Source organism: Pleuronectes platessa, chromosome 1, assembly GCF_947347685.1.
Source record: "Pleuronectes platessa chromosome 1, fPlePla1.1, whole genome shotgun sequence".
Taxonomy (NCBI): domain Eukaryota; kingdom Metazoa; phylum Chordata; class Actinopteri; order Pleuronectiformes; family Pleuronectidae; genus Pleuronectes; species Pleuronectes platessa.
Window position 1 is genome coordinate 26,676,183 of NC_070626.1, and position 16,425 is coordinate 26,692,607.

The following is a 16,425-nucleotide window of genomic DNA, read 5'->3' on the forward strand; positions in this document are numbered from 1 at the left end:
TAAACAATGCCATATATAATAGGAGAAAAGGAGGAGGAGTGTTGTTATAAACAAAAATGATATCCATTTGTTGATAGACACAGACGTTTGACTTAAAAATGCTACATAGAGTCACTCATCGTAAGTTTGTAGTAAACATTCTAACACATCTCAAATTAAGCAGTTCAGATTTTTACATCAAATCATTTAGTGGTTGAGGCATAAAAAAATATTTTTAAATGGTAAATGACTTTGTATATATATTGCGCTTTTCTAGTTTTGATGACCACTCAAAGCTCTTAACAGTACAGTTTTACGTTCACACAGTGCATCTATTCGCAGCACTTTGTTGTTCTATGGGGGGGGCATTCAGGGTTTAGCATCTTGCCCGAGGACACTTCGGCATGCAGATGGGACAGACTGGGGATCGAACTGCCGACCTTTAGGTTGGAGGACGACCACTCTACCCCTCAGCCACAGCCGCCCTTTACAAATTAAGCTATAGGTTAAGGTTTAAGTAATGATATACACTGCATTATAATTACTTGTGCATTAATATGAAAACATATATTATCCTTTAAAATAATACATCATAGCTTTTTTGTTGGTTGTATTTTATATTATTAATCTATATCTGAAGAGTAGCTACATTTGTCAAATTAATGTTTTGGTGTAAAAAGTGCAACACAGCCTTCTGAAATGTATCGAATTACAAGTATAAAGTAACAGAGAAAGACAATACTCAATAAATTACCTTACAGTAGTTGAGTGCTTTAAGCTCAAGCTCATAATTAGAGACCACAAGGGGGCAGCTATTTCTGCCCAAAGCCTTGTCCACCTGTTTTTTTATTTTCCTAACTCTGCTTAACAAATATAGTTATATAAACAAAGCAGAAGGGCAAAATGTATAAAACAATCATTGGTAAAATGAGAACAAGACAGAATGTGAATTGTTCCCATATTACTCAGTTTATGTTCACTGGCAGAATGTATGTTCCTTACATTTTTCTGCATTTATATATTGAATTGACTACAGTTTATTTATGACACTAATATTCAAAACTGACTTTTATCTTATCAAACATAAGAAGTAAGTATTTAATCACAAGACAATAAGAGTGGACGGATTGTTCATCAGAATATTGATAATACTGATAAAATGTCCTGCTTTGAATATCAATTGTCTAAATAGAGTGAATACAAATTAAACATCTATCTAACGTTAGATCACAGCTGAATATTCTCCTGTATCTTCTGCATGTTGTGTGCACACACGCGCAGAGAAGAACTCTGTGGTTCAAAGATCTACAATTATTTCAAAAGTCAATTTAAACATACATGTGACTGTGTAATAAATAGAGACTTGGATATAAAAGAGATGTCTCTGATTATTCAGTGGTTATTATAATATTTCAGATGTGACCAGTCAATGATGTACTCATCTCATAAATCATGATAAAGGCTGCATATGTAAAGTAGTGAAATATTTGTAGTAAAAATTAATTAGTGTATTCTCCCTCCAGGTTGCTCATAGATTTACATGCACCTTCCTTGTGCTTTTGTTTAGAGAAAATATTATTTTTCACATCAATACAAAGGAGAGAAATTAAAAAAGGCGAGAACTGGTTTATTTCCCTTATTGAAAAGTGCATTGCTCTTTTGTTTAGAGTCTATAAGTTATGTGTTAGAAATATGTGTTCAGTCCTCAGTGTGTGTTCAGTGTGTGTTCAATCCTCAGGTCTCAGGTGTGTTCAGTACTCAGGTGTGTGTTCAGTCCTCAGGTGTGTTTTCAGTTCTCAAGATTGTGTTCAGTCCTCAGGTGTGTGTTCAGGTCTCAGACGTGTATAGAGTGTGTGTTGAGTCTTAAGGTGAGTGTTGAGTCTCCAGGTGAGTGTTGAGTCCTCACGTGTGTGTTTAGTCCTCAGGTGAATGTTGAGTCCTCAAGTGAGTGTTGGGTCCTCAGGTGTGTATTGGGTCCTCAGGTCCTCAGGTGTGTGTTGAGTCCTCAGGTGTGTGTAAGTCCTCAGGTCCTCAGGCGTGTGTTTAGTCCTCAGGTGTGTGTTGAGTCCTCAGGTCCTCAGGTGTGTGTTGAGTCCTCGGGTCCTCAGGTGTGTGTTCAGTCCTCACAAACCAGCTTCTCTTCCTCGCTCCCATGTTGCCTACAACTTCTCCCAAAGACACTTTACCAGGAAGTTCCGCCCTCATAGCTCGCTGATTGGACAGGAGCCAGAGAGCGTCGCAGAAACCCCCGGCTCGATTGGCTCGGGGCGCCGTCAGTCAGAGGCGCGACGGGGATTTGCGGCCGGGCGTCAGGTGAAACTGGCTCCGCGAGGAAAACAGGAGCCGATGAAAGTTTCTTCGTGTGAACTTTGTGTGAAGACTTTTCCATAACTTATGAGCGAGTTCCCGACCGGAAGCTTCTGACGAGCGGAGGCGCTGACTTCCACCATGAAGAGCCTGAAGTACCGGCTGAAGAAGCACGAAGTGACCATCACAGTAAGTGAAACACTGTTTCTGTCGCTAATGTCCGCGGCTCTCCCCGCGGGAGCTGCCGCGTGTTGATAAACCGAGCTCGGGCCCGCCGGTGGGTTCTAACACCGGGGGGTGGTTATTGTTCGAGACCCTGACTCCCTCCACCCCTCCCGTCCTCCCCGACAACAACCGAGCAGACCGCGGGCTCGTTCCCACGGTGGCCCCGCTGAGGCCGTTCAGGCACCTGCCCCTCCGCTGGAGGATGATCCAGCTTTTTGCTCTGTAGATCCGAGCTTCACGTACAGCAGCAGATCCCGGTGGTGTTATTCACCAGAGAGGAAGTAGTGCAGGTCCCATATGAGCAGGTTTGAACCCTGTGCTTCCCTGTGGGAGAAACGTCTTTCACTGAGGCTTCCTTTGTGTCCTGTCAACACCCTGGGAATGAACCCAGCTCCATAAAAACTGCCTGCTTCCCAAGTTTCACACCAACTCATGTGACATGTGAGAACTTCTCTGCTGCCCAGTGATGAAGCACTGAAGTGTTTAAACTCGCATGTTACTCGAGAGATCCAGATCTATGGAACTTTTGAAATCCTGTGCTATTTCCACTCTTCATTTATTGGGAGGTTGAGTTATCAGTAACTTGACAGAGTCACAACTTTTGTTGTTCCTGAGTAATGTTGGAACTTCTTCAGCAAAGTTCACAGTTTTAGTCCAGCTCCCTGATTCAATCAGGAAAACAATCAGTATGTTAAATAATTCTTGTTTTACACAATTTAATAATATATCATCAAACAGTATATTATTAAATAATATAATTTAGAAGTAGGTCACCGCCTCAGCTATTTCTCTTAATAATTGTTAGATTACTAGTATTGTTTCTCCACCTTTCTGTGGGAATATTGGTTTGTTTACTTCACTTATTTGTAATCTTCTAGTAAAAGCAGATTCAAGAGTTTTGCATAAGTGAAACCAGCTACCAACATAACACAGTGTACTACTAGAGCTGACATATTGACACACATGTAGTGGAAACTCGACTTTGTTTCTTCCATTGCAATGAGACGATTTGTTGCTTTTTCATTAATCAATAGAATTCATCACTATTTTATTAACTTTGAGTTTGGACTATTTCACAAGTAGTGAAAGTGTCCCTTTAAGCTTTTGGCAGTTGTGACATTATCTGTCTCTGTTTTTAATCCTTGTTGAAACCAAATGAGTCAATGGATTAACACAAATGGAAGAAATATCCTTACTTGTTTTATCATATCATAATCATATATAATATAGTTAAGATTGAGCTCAGTGAAATACAGCAAATTAACGTATAGATAATAATAGAATAAAACTCACAGTGGCTATTTTTTCTGATAATATGCCTTATATATTAAATACAATGCATTTTTAAAAGCAGCTTACGAAAAATGCAGTAATCCTGAAAGTAAAATACAGAAGGAAGATATAGAACTTTTACATTGAAAAGTCCTATTTTTTGTAAAGAATTTGTTTCAATTAATTAATCATCAGGTCTTCATAAGTCCCACCAGGAATGTTACCGCGATTTTTTCCCCTCTAAAATAGTCTCAAGATATTATAATGTCGAGAGTCCTGAATTAATAACACTGCACAATTAGTGATAGAAGTATAGCAGATCCATTAGGTCCATGCTTTTCAGCTAGCTTAAGTAACCCCATCACTGCCTATAATGTATAAGTAATTCTACACAATCCAGCTATGGCCTATTAACTTGGCTTAATGGACGGTCATTATAAATCTGCACGGTTCAACATGCAGTGGGCGTTTGGAACTGCACCCAGCTCACAGCAGTTAGCATGAGAAAGACACAAAGCAGGGTGTGTGTGTGTGTTAAACTATTGAGCCTTTTTTAGGGAAGAGGGGGGGTTGCGGCCTTTCAGGAATAAAAAGGTATTGTGTCTGCACTGATGATTGTCTCACTCCTTTAGCTAGAAGCAAAGATACAAAGACGATTGAAATTCAAGCAGAAAAAGCTTGTTTTCTGGCATGCAGCATTTCCCCCAAAAAAAGCCTCAGGACAAACTGTCGTGCTGCAGGAAGTGAGAACGACATTCACTCATGTCCGAGAGATGATTCCAGAACATTCCCACGCTGCATTCCTGTGAATAAAATGGAGAGCTCGCAATACGACTTCCCTGTAGGTCCACGCACATTTATTTGAAGACACTCTAACTTAGTTCTGATTTGTCTGCTGCCAAAGGTATTTGAATATTTATCATAAATCTCACATCGGCCCATCACCACCTCATCTGTCAACCTGAAACCTTTTGATGCTCGTACAAGATGAATAAATCACCCCTGGCAACAAGCCATTACATCGACAGCATTGAGCCCTTTTGTTAATGTTGTAAATGAAGGCTTCATGCATTGTTACACAATGCTACAGAGGTGAATTCACCAAGTCTTTCCTGGTGGGGTGATTAATAATTGAGAGTATTACACAAACCTTTCCGAGTGGGTGAGGCTCAGGGGAATTCAAGGGAACCTTCTTTTATTGTGTGTACAACAAACCCATAGTAAAGAGAAGATACATTTGAGGAAACAGTGTCTTCTTCCTTGACACTGATCAGATGTATTAATTATTCTGGATATAGCTTTTGTTGAAGGAACCATGACCTTCCTTTTCGCACTTTAGTTTACTTTGTTTCCAAGGTGTGCTTTGCTTTTTTTTCCTGTAATGTCTCTTATTCTCCAATCGGATTAATGCTCCAAGTATTCACATGCACTAATATTAGCCAAAGACTGGTAACTATGCTGCCACACCACTTTAAAGTAGCGGAAAGAAACAAGAATTCCTACACATTCCATAACAGCTGTAGATTATAAAGGCGGGGGGAGATCTGTAGGTTAGTCTCAGGTTTACAACAGCCGAGTAAAAGTGACAATTTTTCTCATTTCTTGTAATAATCGAAAGGCTTCTCATGACGAGCATTATCTTGTGTAATTGAAATACTCTCAGGTGGCGAGAGGATTCCTGAAATATTCATCTTTCCTTTAGAGTCTCTTTCATATGAAGCTATTTTGTATTTTATGTCCCTCTCTGCACATTTCCCATCCTGAAGTGATTCATCTCAACTCAGTATTTCCTTGACACCGAAACCTTCTTTTCTAATAACACTTAATATATAGTATTGGATGATGATGTGGAATAGCAATCCAGTGGGACCTAGACCTCCAGCTCAGGGTGTCCCAGTTCATGCATTATTATTGCAAAGGCCTATGAGACAAATTGTGATTTGTGAATATAGGCTATACAAATACAATGGGATTGAATGATTGATTGAGTGATTAGTTTGTCTAGTTATTCTGTAAATTGGTTCTAAAATATACTGTTAAAAAAAAAAAAAAAAGCCCTTATTTTGGAAGTGATACTTGATTTGAAGATAAATCCCTTAATTGATCCAGAAGGAGAAAAGTTAGTTTTGAGATAAGTTAAAGTTGTCACACATTGTCATCGCTTGTCCCTGCAAATATCCCTACTGTCTGAAGGAGAGCTGGAGTGTGTCTGCTTCAGTTTTTTTCTTTTTTATACTGTCTCATTGAGGGAGAGAAGTCAGAAAAAATGTCTTTTCAGTCTGTATTCATCATTTATCTATTCTTTAGTCAACTTGAAATGAGGCATTTCTAAGGCAGACTGATCCACGTCCTTGCCAGACCTAAATAGAGAAGGTAACTTGTCTGGTTTCACAAGGCCTTACCTGTTTTCACAGCATAATTTGTATTCTTAAGATCCAACTCTCCAGATCTTAGTGACCCTCTGCTCACTGGAACATCAACAGGCAGGTCAGCCAGGAGAGACTTCAAATGACAGTTGAATAATAGAGGAGGAGTAGATGGGATATAAATGAGATTCCTTTGGCGCTAAATCCTCTTTGTGATGTCATCATTGGAAGTGTGTGAAGTGAGGATCTGAATGTGATGATGAGTGGACTCTGCTGAACCCGACCAGGGCTCTGGATATGACCACTAGAGCTGACTGGGACAAAGGAACTTGTGCTGTATCGATTCCCTCTGCTGTATTGATTCTGTGTTGTGCTTATTGTGTTTTTTTTTGGGGGGGGAGAAATGTCAGGTCTTATAACACCAGTTAACTTGAAATTAGGTCATGGCCAAAGAGCATATCATCTATTTTCTGGTGCGAATCTTGCTTCAGCTTTATCTTGATCCACAAATATTTGAAAGGATTTCCTAACATTGCAAGATATTGACCTCCTGTGATAAGAATGAGCTCATAAATAGTCTGGCAGTACGTTTGAAAAGAGCACCGCTTGTGCTTCTTGTGGACATTGGCATGTTGGAAAGATTTGCAGTGATTGGCTCTGACAGCCGTAACATTTCTGGAGCGTGGTACAGCCGTGCCCAGTGGATGTTCAGGATCACACACTTTACCACTGTCTGCTCAGCTATGATACTCTGGTCTTGTCATAAGCTGCAAAGTGTTGGGAGCAACACACTCTGCTGGAGGGACTACTGGGTATTACAAGAAGTGTTTTCACAAGTGGGTTCTGCTTGTATTTTGAACATAGATGCACTAGTACTAATATCACTTTACAGTTGTGTGATTCAGTAATAACTAACAATTTAATGCGTAGCTATAATACTAATAATAGCTTTATTTGTATAGCACTTATCTAAACGAGGCAACAAAGTGCTTCACACAAAAGTCCATGGCAAACTGTAGAATTGATTGTAATAAAAGATTCTGCCTAATTTAAGAATCATCGTAACATAATAATGTCAAAACCTTAAGTTTCAAAAGAAAACCCAACAGTTCCCACAATGAGCAGCACTTTGGCGACTATGTTACATGCACAATAATATTGGTGTTCAACAGGAAGAGTGGGTCGTTGGTGGTTTGATATTCGCCTCCTCCAGACTGTACACTGAAGTGTCCTTGGATAATATAAGAAACGTGCTCCATTTAATATTGCAGTTATTATGTTAAGGCAGAAAAAAGACAGAGCTTCACCAGCTGCATATACTCATATCAGACAGGTAATGCTAGATTCTAACCTCTGTAAAGGAGGTTATGTTTTTGTTAAACCACATGTTTACATTAAGTTTTGTGGTAGCAAATATGTGGTAGTGCTCAGATAGAAGACCCCATTAAATGATTTTTCACTTTCTCTAACATTCCAAGAAGTGCATTTTTTGAAATATTTTATTGATTTCTTAAAGTAGGCCTGAGAAATTAACATTGATAAACATAGTAACATTCTGATCAAGTTATGAAAATCCACCCACATGTTGTTCAAAAATGTTCACACACATAGACAAGGGGGAAAACAATACTCTGCTTCCAGCTCCATTAACGTTCAAGCTAATAAAGTCTGATCACAGACCACAGTAATTTGGTTAGGGAAGCCTTCATCAGTGATGAGTGGAGCAGTCACATAATGAGAAGCTTCTTCCACACAGACACAGAATAGTGTAATGACAGGGCCAAATATATAATAAAGCATTAAGTCCTGTGTTTTCTGACTCCCCGAAGTACCCAGCCTTGTTCTTCACTGCTTATTACAGCTTCAAGTGGCATATGTTACGCACAGCTGTTACGCACCTGGGCTATTGATTCAGTCTGTATCAGAAATTGACATTGATTTTTGCTGCTATACTCAGAGGTCACTACTGTGGCTTTACTAGAATCAGTATATTAGCGTCAGGCTTCTCTTTGTTTCTGTCTTCACATCATCACCTCCCTCGTTAATGATGGACTCTTGAGTTTCATTTTATTTCGAAGTTTGGTGTTTGTCTTTTGTCCTATTGATCACACCCAGTCTTTCCTCTGTCCTCTCCCCCGTAGTAATGCTCCATTAGGCTGAAATGTAAGAGAGCCTCCCTCCCGCAAAGTGGTGTTATTTTACAAAACAGAGAGCAGGGCTGGGTGTTGTTGATGATGGCAGAGTAGGATAGAGCAGCCAGATGCAGTTGGAATGTATTGTTGGGAAGTTGGAACGACTCTTATTTCAAGGTTTGTCTTTTTTTTTTTTTTTACAACAAAAGAAGAGCTGGGATGGGTGCAGGGAGCATGATGGCCCCAGGACATACCTCTGTGATCACTATTAGCTGTTTTGTAGTTGTGTGTCTGATAAGATTACGAAGTTTGCTGAAATATTCCTCAGACAATTACCACTCTTCTCCACTTCTGCCCACTATCTAGAAATAAAGCCCAAATCTATTGGATACAAACTGCCATCTTGTGCATTTGGAGCAAGAGTCAGTAAAACATCATGATTGACAGCTGCGACTCACGATTGGTCAAGATTGTGTATCGGTGGGACTTTGGTTCTGTGGCTCCTTTAGCCGATCACTACTCTGCACTGTTTTAGCTTTATTTCTGTAGTGGAAATAGAGTGGAGACATGTTGTCCATCTTGATATATAGTCAGTGGTCTCATGCACTAACATGGAGGAGGCAGGTTTATGACCTATACTGTAGCCAGCCACCATGTGGCGATCAAGGTCCTTTGGCTTCACATTGGGGAGCAGTCATGCTTGCATACATTTTAAAACTGAGAATTAGTGTTTATAACAAATTGACTCATATGGCAGCATGTGATTTCTCTCAGCAACATTCAAAACTGCTTTCATAAAATCAGGGAACCACTATTTTAATCACTATAATGAAATGTAAACACTATTTTCAAAACTCAACAGAAAGATGAGAAGTTTGTTTGTTCATAACAAAAAACTCCCTGCAGTGGGAACTTGTATGTTTTGCAGCCTTGCATTATCTAGTGGAAGCTTACTTTAGCAGGGTTTTGGCTTCAACTGGGAGACACCCAGCAGGCAGTATTAACCCTCTGCTGGTGGGGGTGAGGTTTGGGATTTGAAAAATCCTCTTTTCCTCCCTTTTCTTTGCTCATTTTCAAAGTATGCGTCTCGCTAGCTTTTGGGGTTTGAGTTGCGATCGACTGAAGGTTTCCTTTGAGTTAATCCGAGGTCAGACAACGAGGCTGTTCAAATCTCCTGTGACAAGTGACTGTCAGACTAAATTACTACTCTGCTTGCGGCCCCGTCAGGAAGACGTTCATTCTATACAATGGAGTGAGGACTGCTGTCACACATGAATACAAGAGATCTCACAGTGCCCAATTTTACCATTCATGTCTTAAATGTCTGAAATGGAACAATAGAATAATTTATACATGTACTCTGTCATTATGTTTTGAGATATTTCTATACCTTTGTTTCTATACATTTGTTCAAAGTAATGCTTTCAGGTGAGCTTTTGAAATGAACGATAGAAAAGACAACTATCAGTTGGAGTAAACAAAACACTTTAGGTAAATGGAACCCAGGCTCTCAGCTTTCAAATGTCCTGAGAAATGAAGTATGTGGAAATAAATCTGTGAGTTTGATATGAGGAAGACTCAAAATTGCAAGAATGTGCCCATTGTTACTGGAACATTCCCATCAGATAAATCTCCCTTTTTGTCATTATACCGATTAAACTATTTAGCCTTAACAAAGTCTGTGAGAGTCAGCGTTTAGGAGACTGCAAAGATTGTTTGATTGCTAAAATAGCTGCTAATAAATCTTCTGTCTTAAGTGGAAATAAGTGCACGTGGTAATTTGTCAGATGTAACGGATTCATTTTGGTACCATACACATCTACATTGGACACATTTTCTTCAAGATTCAAGACTTTATTTATCATGTGAATAACAATTCCATGCAGCAGATGCTGGCAAAGATATTTTTGTGTCACAGGCTCCTTTCTAGCCGTGCTCAAAAATATTTGAAAAACCACATAAGCAAAAATGAATAACAATGTGTGTTCAGTTTATTATTCTTGTAACAAATGATGCGCCACAATCTCTATTATTATTTTTATTCTGTTTATTTTCCTCTCGATCTGCTGTTTCCCCCATTAAACAGGAATTTCTATGCATTTGTTGACAGAGGCATTTTATTTATATTCCCTGTAGAAGACAAACTGGGAGACAGGATCAGCTGAAGATTGGTTTGGGGTTGGATGTTTTGTCGGCTGTATAGTGGGTGGTAGCGCGATGGTCTGTGTTTTTAGGATTATAGTCTGGCTCCGGTGGGGAGGCATGAGGTCATGGTGGCGGTCTGTGTTCCCATGTGGCTCCAGAGGCGGCCTGCGAGGGGCAGGACCAGAGAGATCACTCTGTAATAATCAACAGGTAACAAGTGTGTGTGTTCTTTTGTTTGTATCCATGTTTGTCATGCTTGAGTTATGGAAATCATGGTTTCACTATGTCCGTATATCGTTAGTATCAATTGAGTGTGTGTTGGGCTAGTGATAGAGAGATTACAGTGTTGGGGGAGGGGGGCATATTAGAGGGGCTGAGCTTATTGACTTACATTGGGTGGGCTGCAGCGCACACACACACGTCGGTACAGTGAGGCGTGCTGAGCAACAGGGGCACAACGATTCTGCTGATGAGGGACAATCTGCTGATGAAATGGCTCAGACTAAGCCTCATCAAGCTGTGCACTGTGTGTGTGTTTGTATGTTTCTGTCTTTCTGCAGATCAGACAAGCGTCTCTGCTTGGGCTGCAGTCTCCTGTTCCACTGGTCAATATGCTCTCATCCCAGCAAATACTCATGGGTCAGACAAACGCTGGTGTTGCATTGGACAGCCTTTCTGGTTTCATGCATTCTTTTTTTTGGCAGCAGGAAAGAAAAACTGCCCAAGCTAATAGAGACTGATGGGTTTAATTTATATGATTTAAAAAAAATGTTGATAGAAAGGTGTGAACTTTGCAAACAATAGTCTTTTTATCCTGGCTGAAACACCACCTTGGTTGACTATATTTTGTAAAAATGGTTAGGTAACTTGTCTGGGTTAGTTAGTCCCTGTAAACTGTGTGTTGTGTTATGTGAATTTATCAGAACATTGATTATCAATAAGCCATTCTGCAGTAACGTTATCTGTTAGCTGTTGTATAGTAATTAAGATTAAATTGAGTTTAGACTCATGGAAACTACAGTGGCTACCGTAATGTTTTTTTTTTTTAGTTCGTGGAGATAATAGATAATATCCCCAATTCAAGAAAAATATGATTTTTGGGTCAGTGGTTGAAATAAGGTTAGGGTTAATCTCCAGGCATTTAAATCAATGTAATTTCCGAAAACTGGCCCATAACAACATGTACTGGGACTGGGAGTGACAAATGCTCCTGAAGCAATGGTGCAAAACAGTTTGCTAAAGAATATTTTCGGTTCATTATGAAACTTTGGCAGACCACTACAGTCTAATTAGACTGTGGCTGGCTGCCACACACTATATAATGAATCTATCAAAGTAATTAATGGACACTGCAGTATGTGTCACAGTAATGAATCAAATGTATTGCAATGCATTCCTCTTCCACTTCGACAGCATACATTGTGCAGTGAGTTTGTCTTTGAGAATATCTCAGCTTATTTACAGTATAAATATGACATCTTGCTTAGACCTGCACACTAATGCATGATATGAAAAGGGAAGTAAAATACCAGCAGATGTTAGGTTGTTCTGGTGGAACTGTATTACGCATTGAAGATTAAAATACTGTTTACTGTGTCAGGGTTAAGCAAAAGGTTCATCCTACTCTTGTGTGTATTTCATCCTCCATTATGCCATGTTTATCCTCTATTTAATCTGTCGTCTATGTTTTAATCACCTCTGACAAGGAGGTTAGGATTTGACTTGTGTCGTTTTGGTGGGTTATTTATCTGGTTGTTGGTTTTATTTTGTTTGTTAGTTTATTTATTGAAGGATTATGCAAAAACTACTCAATAGATTTTGACCAAACCTGTTGGAGGCAAGGGGCCTGGGAAGAATTCAATACATTATGATGCGGACATGGATTAAAGAGGGGAAACAGGATTTTTCTCTTTCTTTAACTTCCTTTTGTCTTTTATCTTTCTACACATAGTGACACACTAGTTTATGAATATAGTTGCATTTAATGCGCTTAATGTCTATATCTTTGTCGTGGCAGCTTTGTCTTTGTCTGGAGTGCAGGTTGATTGGTTGTTCTTGGGGTTGTTTTGACTGTCGGGTCCTCCCTTGTTCCACATGTGTTGACAGTATCTTGAGAAGCAGGAAGTGACTTTTCTAGATATTCTTGCTGACTCAGAACTCGGTCACAGTAAAGAATAGGTGGAGCATTTGACATGTTCCTACTTGCTCTATAGCTACCTGTATTTGATTTTGTGCTGTGGGACTTGTGTTGGGAATTTGAATCTTTACAGCACTTTAATAGCACTTAAATTCGTATTATATTCGCATTAAATATCTTATTTCTTAACATTAAGTTAGTTTGCCCTTCAGAGGTCGTTGCATTCGAGATTTGGCAAATGTGATTTATGCCGTTTAAGCCACATCTGATATTCCATTGTGTTCAGTAACTGGTGACACACTTGATTATTGTGGCTAAGTTTTTAAACTGACCAAAATCATGTGTTACCACACAGCAAATGAAACTTGAGCTTCGGCATTGAGCAACTATTGTTTAATACGTTCCATGAGACTATGAACAAATATCATGTTTTATGAAGCTCAGTCCATCTGACCAACCCCCCCAGTCACATTCCTAACCGTGCGTGTGTGCGTGTGTGTGTGTGTGTGCATGCGTGCGTGCGTGTGTGTGTGTGATGACTTGTAAGTGCTGGCCAAACAAGCCTCATCATCAGTGTTTCTGGCCAAGTAGCAGCATGCCCATAGAGCTCCTCATTTAACCAAATACGGGCATGTAAGGCACAAGACTCCTGTGTTGTTTTCCCTAATACCACTTCATGTTGTTCCAGGTGAGATTAAAACAGCAGCCCTCATTCTTCACAACACTCCCCTGAGCCACGTGACATTTAAGTGTCACTGTCACGTGTATGAGCTCATGTGGTGCAAATGGTTCCTCCTGGGTTAAAAAATGCTGATTTGTATACCTTATTTTGAAATATAATAGTTCTTAAACAAAAGCAGTACCTTGTTAGTACATAATTTTTGCATTAGACCTAAATACTTCCCTTACTAGCTGATTGGAAATCATTTTATAGCCCCAGGGCTCTTTGTCTACCTTGTTCTTTTTGTTTTATCTCAACATAATCCGACCAGCTGAAATAATATCATCCATCAGCAGCCATCTACAGCCAAAACCCATAACCCCACTTGTTTTAATGGTACTACTGGGGGACATCACCATTTAAATGATGGCTATAACTATGTGTCAGATACACTGCTTACACAATTAAATATTAAACCACAGGAGCTGCAGTTACTCCATTTTTATTTTTGCTCTAAGTGCTTTTCAAATTGTCTTCTTTTTAATGTCGGTGCAGGTGACTAAGATTCTCCAAAACATTTAATTATCCTTTGCAAAAAATATATATTTGATATCACTTTCTGAAATTACTACTAATATTACAAGGCTACTACATCGATGATGGCTGTGCTTAAAAAAAAAGGCTGTGAACATCCTCACAGAGACGGGTTTAGGGGTCCAATAAATACCATGCAAACCATTAGCATTTTAGCATTTGCTAATTGTCACATACCACATCAATGCATTAGTGGTTGAAGGGGAAGTCAGAAGGTTAGTGGGTATTTGGACGTAGCAAACATTTCTACCAGTTCATCATGTAGATGTTTGTTTATGTGAGCCAGAACCAGAAACCAACATCCCCAGAGCCCATCATCTGACCAACATCCATCTTGGTTGTGGGCTAAGGGTTTATTTAGTTTTCTAAACTTGGTAGCATCTTATTGATACTTTCTTTATATCAATATTTTTGTATAATTCATTTCCACTGTAGAGTGCAATAAATTACAGGCTTGCTTCATCTAAATCAGTATTTAAATTTGTTTCCTGAAATTGTAAACTCATCCTCCTGCCATGAAATACACAAATTTATTCTGCATATTGTGATTTAGTTTTGTCTCAGTGAATTCAATTTGATGAAGGACATGATGTGCACTTACTTTTAGATGCTTTTAGCGTGTCGACAGCCCTTGGAGCCCCGTTGACATTAATGTTTTCTCTCTTCACACATTCTTCAGTAAACTTTAAAGGTCTGATGAACACATTAAGTTTTCATTATAATCCCTTTAAATGTATTTTGGGTAGAGGTGAGGAGTTATTACTGTAAGAAATTGTATCTCCACTTTACTCTGGACTGGTTTGACCTGTTTCTCACTAAAGTCTCTTTCTAGAACTGTCTTTCACAAACAATATAATGGCCTTCCTGTGTTTTTATGATCCTGATGAGAGTCTTTACTGGAAGTTGCCAGGGGCAAAGTTCGTAGGGTTTGGGCTGCTGGAAAGCCGAGCTTCTGCCCCGGCAGCATGTGTTGGAAGTAGAGGAAAATAGCAAAGACAAGCGGGGCTCTAACTTCACTGAAATGGTGTTACCCTTGCAGATTGATGGACAATTCTAGATTTTTTCGATCATTGGGCAGCACAAGTGAAAAAGTGAGAAGGTGAACAGGAAACTCCTTGTAAATCAGTTTAATATATTTGATTGTCCTCTTTACAGACTCAGAGGTAGCTCAGCTATCACAAAACAGACCGATATTATCATTTTATCAATTTGGAGGGCAGCTTGCTCTGGGTAGACTCAGTGCATGAGAAGTTATCCTGTGTCCTTCTTTGTACAACAGACCTGTCTTTATGATTCTTATTATGCAACTGTAAAACAAATTGGCTTCACGTTTGATGTTTTAGGGTGTGTCGAAGAGGGTGCATTCTTGGTAAACGTGTGTTTAGAATTTGTGCTGAATTCAGGTCAGTTTGTACGAAGGTGTATTTTGAGATTAGTTTTCTGTTGCTCGTGGACGTCTTACTAAGGCACACCACTGAGATTCACTGATGTAGAAGCAATAAAACATGAACAACTTTTTATAGGGACCTGTTCCTAATCACATAATGGTGCCTTCACAAGTGTTGCTACAGTTTAACAGGGCAGTGGCATCTTTCCAAAAATGAGTTTGCAACTACTGCGAGTATTTACACAATCACTGTTGCTGACAGGGCACATAAAGCTGCAGAGACGATGGTAGATGGTTTGGCACAGGGATCACAATGTCCTTTAAAATATTTTGTAATATATATTTGCTTTACGGGAACAGCATGGTGGTGGTATTTCTTTGTCCTGTCTGCTAGTTTCTGCATTGTTTCTGCAGGGTTTCTTTCCAGGTGCTGCAGCTTCCACCCACACTCCAAAGACAAGCAGATTGGGGTTAGGTTAAATGAAGTCTCTAAATAAACCGTGTGAATGGTTGTTTGTCTTTATATGTTGGCCCTGTGATTCCCCGGACCCGATGTCCGCTGACCTTGACTCCAGCTGTTGCAACCCTTGAATGGATAAGAGTTATAGATAATGGATGAATGGACATATTTGCTTTAAATCCAGCATTAAGCAGTTTGACTAAAATATCAACACCTTAGACAATCCTTGGTAACCCCTTCCTCTTGTTGACCACTAGAGGGCGAGTCTGTCTGTCTGTCTGTCTGTCCTGCATCTAGTCCACATTCTGCCCAGCAAGAGCGGCCCTGTGTTTAGCAGCCACCCAGATATGCCGCCAGTGCCTCATGTACATACCAAAAAGAGAGTGCCTCTTTCCTCAGGACACCTGGTCTGAACCATCAGTGCAGGCTTGTCCTGATTCCAGAGGGGCTTTCATTCTGAGGCTTCGACTTACCTGTTCGTTAATGACAGATCGACTCCAAGCGCGCTGTATCTTGTCACTTTCTCACCTCAACCCTTGTCCTTTTACACATTTATTGTCTCCGTCTGTCCTCCTCCGCTCTTGATGCATGTGCCCCAGAGGGGTTTCACTTACGCTCTGCATGCCCAGACAGTTGCACAGTTCGCCACTTCATGCACTGGGTTGTGGTCACAAATTAGAGGGGGGGTTCACGTTGGGTTGATAACGGGTGTAAAACTGCTAATGCTAACAGCAGTCCCAGGAGGAGCCTGATGATTGTG

At 39.8% G+C, this 16,425-nt stretch overlaps 1 protein-coding gene across 2 annotated transcripts in view; it reads left to right on the forward strand.

Moving 5' to 3' along the window:
* Window positions 1–2,261: 2,261 nt before the first annotated feature.
* The window catches only part of uacab (uveal autoantigen with coiled-coil domains and ankyrin repeats b), a 38,239-nt gene continuing 24,075 nt past the window's right edge, over window positions 2,262–16,425 (forward strand). For both annotated transcript variants that reach the window (XM_053442674.1, XM_053442836.1), the window contains exon 1: window positions 2,262–2,475. In XM_053442674.1, the coding sequence (XP_053298649.1) occupies window positions 2,428–2,475 (48 nt within the window). In that variant the 5' untranslated portion in view covers window positions 2,262–2,427. The remainder of the gene's footprint in view (window positions 2,476–16,425) is intronic.